We start from the raw sequence: 3464 nt of genomic DNA, 5'->3' as shown, positions 1-3464 counted from the left end.
ATATATATATATATATATATATATATATATATATATATATATACATATATATATATATATGTATATGCACACATCTATTCCAGATATAAAACAGAAAAACTCAAATTCGATAATAAAATAAACCAACACCACTCGGAATTAGATCAAACATAAAAAATTCAAATGCTTCAATGAAAAGTGCCTTAATTTTATAGGAACCCCTCCCACATAATAGTAACAATGGCTTGGATAACTAAAACGATAGCTCATCAGTGTACAGTGAAAAAAGAAAAAAAAGAAGCTGAGGATGCTGTATATTGTATTGCACTGGAATATTGGGCAGGAAAGGTGGGTGTGTAACAGACGCTTCAACTGACCAATTAGCATTTTTTATCGAACCGCTGTTGACGCTATAGGAAGCAAATCTTGTTGATATCAAAAACGGTTCAGTAATTTGATAAGATCACACGAAATAAATTAACCAAGCAATGTGAGGAAAAAAAGGAAAACATACATGTTGGAGCTGAATTTCTTACAGGTTTTCGTCCCATTTTACTGCTGCCGTTATTGTAACGTTTGGAATGTTTCACTTTTAGACAATGTTAACTGGATGGAAAAAATTTTCTTGTCCTGAAATACTTTCACAAGTTTATCCACAATCAATTAGCCAAATACTAAGCAGATCAGTGAGATCCTAGGCATTTCCATCACCCATTACGATTATCTAATAATTAAACGACTACTAGAGTGATATATTCACAGAATTATCTAAATCTTTTTCAATCTCCCATTCCTTCTCCTGAAATTTATTCGAAGCTGCCACAAAACATCATTATTCCATATTGTTGATACAATAATTAAAAAATCTTAAATCAAAATCTTATCTAAAGGAGCAAATACATTTGTATAGCATAGATACAAAAAATTCACAATTTCTTACAGCTATAAAAATTTAAGAATAAGACTATTCCTAGCAAAATACCAACATTCAGAAAAACATTTTCAAATATAAATTATTCCGACAATGTGTTCTAGAAATAGCAAACCACAAAACAATCACCAGTTAATCCACTCAAAGACCAATCAGTCAAATAAATTTGCAACGGAATTTGCACGGTATAGCATTGCCGGTATCGCCATGAAATATGCTGTCCCGTCGTTAAATTTGAAAATGTCGACGCCCTTCCCCCCAACACTGTTTTCCATCGATTACTAAAGCCCTAGCAAATCATTCAGTAACAGTTCTGACCCATGCATAAACGAGAATAAAGACTTAATCATAAGTTAGTTGATCATTAATTAATTAATTAACTTCGACGACTGCTTACCAACTGGTTGTAATAAGCGAAGTTTTGCAGAACTGTTTGCAAACAGCCATCCCATATAATTGATTTACAAATAGATGGTAACTCAGAAATCACTTCGATTTAGGTAAATTTCCTTGCTTTTTTTCTTGCAAATTTAAATTAATCATTAACTAACTCGACATGTTGTAATAATGCATTAATAACCCATGTTACACTGATTGATACTGTTTTAACAAACTCGTCCAGATGAAATGATAGTTTCGAATAGATAATGAATTGAATGGTATAAGTTCCGAACTACCATCAAAACTAGATAAAATTGCTGTGCAGGTATTGATGTATTATTTCAATAGTTCAGGAAAAGGAGAAACTAAATCTAAAAATCGTTAATTACAATGACATTTGCAAGACATAAAGTTTTCGTGGTAACCATTGGACACGTGACTCCTGACATTTCGCGCAAGAAAACAAGATTTGAAAATGTACAGTAATCAATACACTGCAAAAAGGAATCATGCGAAGCTTAAATTCCACAGGTCCCATAATCCCATTTAACTCGATTTGTTTGATCTAAATAAATCATTAATGGATTGTTTTTAACGATTAATTGCTAAATCTTGTTGATTCCACAAATGACCAATTATCAATCGGCAAATTGAATACATTACCAGCAATATTTATATCAGTTTTCCACTCCTTTTTTCGAATAATATATCAACTAAAATTGAAAAAGAATTCCAGAAGTTTTAAAAAAACTGAAAAAAAATTCACCACTGATTACCGTATATTAAATACTCAAAGTGACAATTCCATATTTTTGAATTTTTCGCTTTTTTCTTCCCTGCCTGAAAAAATACAAGTTTACGGTGGAAACTTAACCGCTGGATTTCTGCGTTAGCATACATAGCTTTATGAATGAATCGAAATTATGCAAAATATCTATCAATTCCAGTACATTATAATAATTCTCATATAGCGCTATTCTAGTTGCATTTGATTCAATTTATCCTATAAGAAAGAAATAAAAAATCACAAATTCATAATATATCAAAATAACGCGTAATAAACAAAATGTACAATAATTATATGAATGTAATGAAGCAATATCATTTAGCACCGCAGAAAACAAAAAAAGCTACTTAGTATGAGAATTCAGTTTTCCCAGAATCCTTATTATTTATTAAACTCATACTGTTTCGTGAAATAAGAACGCTTCAATTCAATTATTCTAGCCATGTCTTGCTGTTATTACAAGTGCCACTTTTTGTTATGTTTACAAAATTATCCAAGAAACAACAAAAAGGCGCTACTTTAATACATTAACTTTTCCTGTCAACATGCTTTCATCGATATACAGTGTAGAAGAAATGCAATAAATGATATTATATTTTGAATGATGAATCTATTATAAACATGAAAGACTTAACAGAAAATTGCTAGACTGTAACTTCGAAAAATTCCTCCCTTCAAAAGTTCAAAAAATTTGCTACCTTTGGAACTCTGATATTCAAGGGAAATATTTGCCTTATCGTGAGTTCCTGATAGAAATCAAATGAACTGGTACAAAACTGTCAAGAAATAATTTGAAATACCAATCAGATAAGAAGAACTTGGTTAAAAAAAAGAGAAGAACATACATATGGACTAAGATTTTTGCTCTTAAAACTTTTTTCCAATAGAAAAAACTGCTTGAGATATTAACACACCTCAAGCTGCAAATTCTATTAAATTTGAAAGAAAAAAAAACTAAATTTAGCAAAATGGTATGTAAGCAAAGAAAACATTAACAGAAAGTACTTTCTATGTCAAAATTCACAGAAAGGAAAATGATTTTTGAGTACAAGTACATAGAACACTCGAGAGCTCACATTAACTCAGAGTACAAATAAAGATGAAGAAAATTTCTAAATAGGCACAATGGAGAATTTGAGCAGTAGCATACCATAAAAATTCCTAAAAAAAACTGCTGGAGGCAATAAAATCTAAATTTGGCAATCTCCATTAGTTTAAAAAAGAAAACTAATTTTATATGATTCAACAAGTTCATTTCAATATAAATGATGAAAAAGCATTCGATATCAAAAGTGATTGTAAACTTGGCAATGGATGTTTATGAGCCCAAGATGACGGACTCAACTATTATCAGGTAATGATTGCACATACTATCACAAACAGTTG

At 30.5% G+C, this 3464-nt stretch overlaps 2 protein-coding genes across 2 annotated transcripts in view; both read right to left on the bottom strand.

Annotated features, from left to right (window-relative positions):
- LOAG_17808 (PWWP domain-containing protein) overlaps positions 1-615 on the bottom strand; it is a 7978-nt gene extending 7363 nt beyond the window's left edge. The window contains exon 1 of the mRNA XM_020450472.1: positions 494-615. Within this exon, the coding sequence (XP_020305847.1) occupies positions 494-530 (37 nt within the window). The 5' untranslated portion in view covers positions 531-615. The remainder of the gene's footprint in view (positions 1-493) is intronic.
- A 106-nt stretch (positions 616-721) lies between these two features.
- Positions 722-2998, bottom strand: LOAG_13740 (hypothetical protein; the record flags this gene model as incomplete). The annotated part of the gene is made up of 4 exons (XM_003149246.1): positions 722-778; positions 1026-1191; positions 1681-1856; positions 2993-2998. Coding segments are annotated over 4 exons (405 nt in total), but the record flags the coding sequence as incomplete, so codon positions are not given.
- Between the last annotated feature and the right edge of the window lie 466 nt (positions 2999-3464).

Source organism: Loa loa, assembly GCF_000183805.2.
Source record: "Loa loa unplaced genomic scaffold supercont3.131, whole genome shotgun sequence".
In the NCBI taxonomy this organism is placed as follows: Eukaryota; Metazoa; Nematoda; class Chromadorea; order Rhabditida; family Onchocercidae; genus Loa; species Loa loa.
This window is presented reverse-complemented; position numbering and strand designations above follow the sequence as displayed.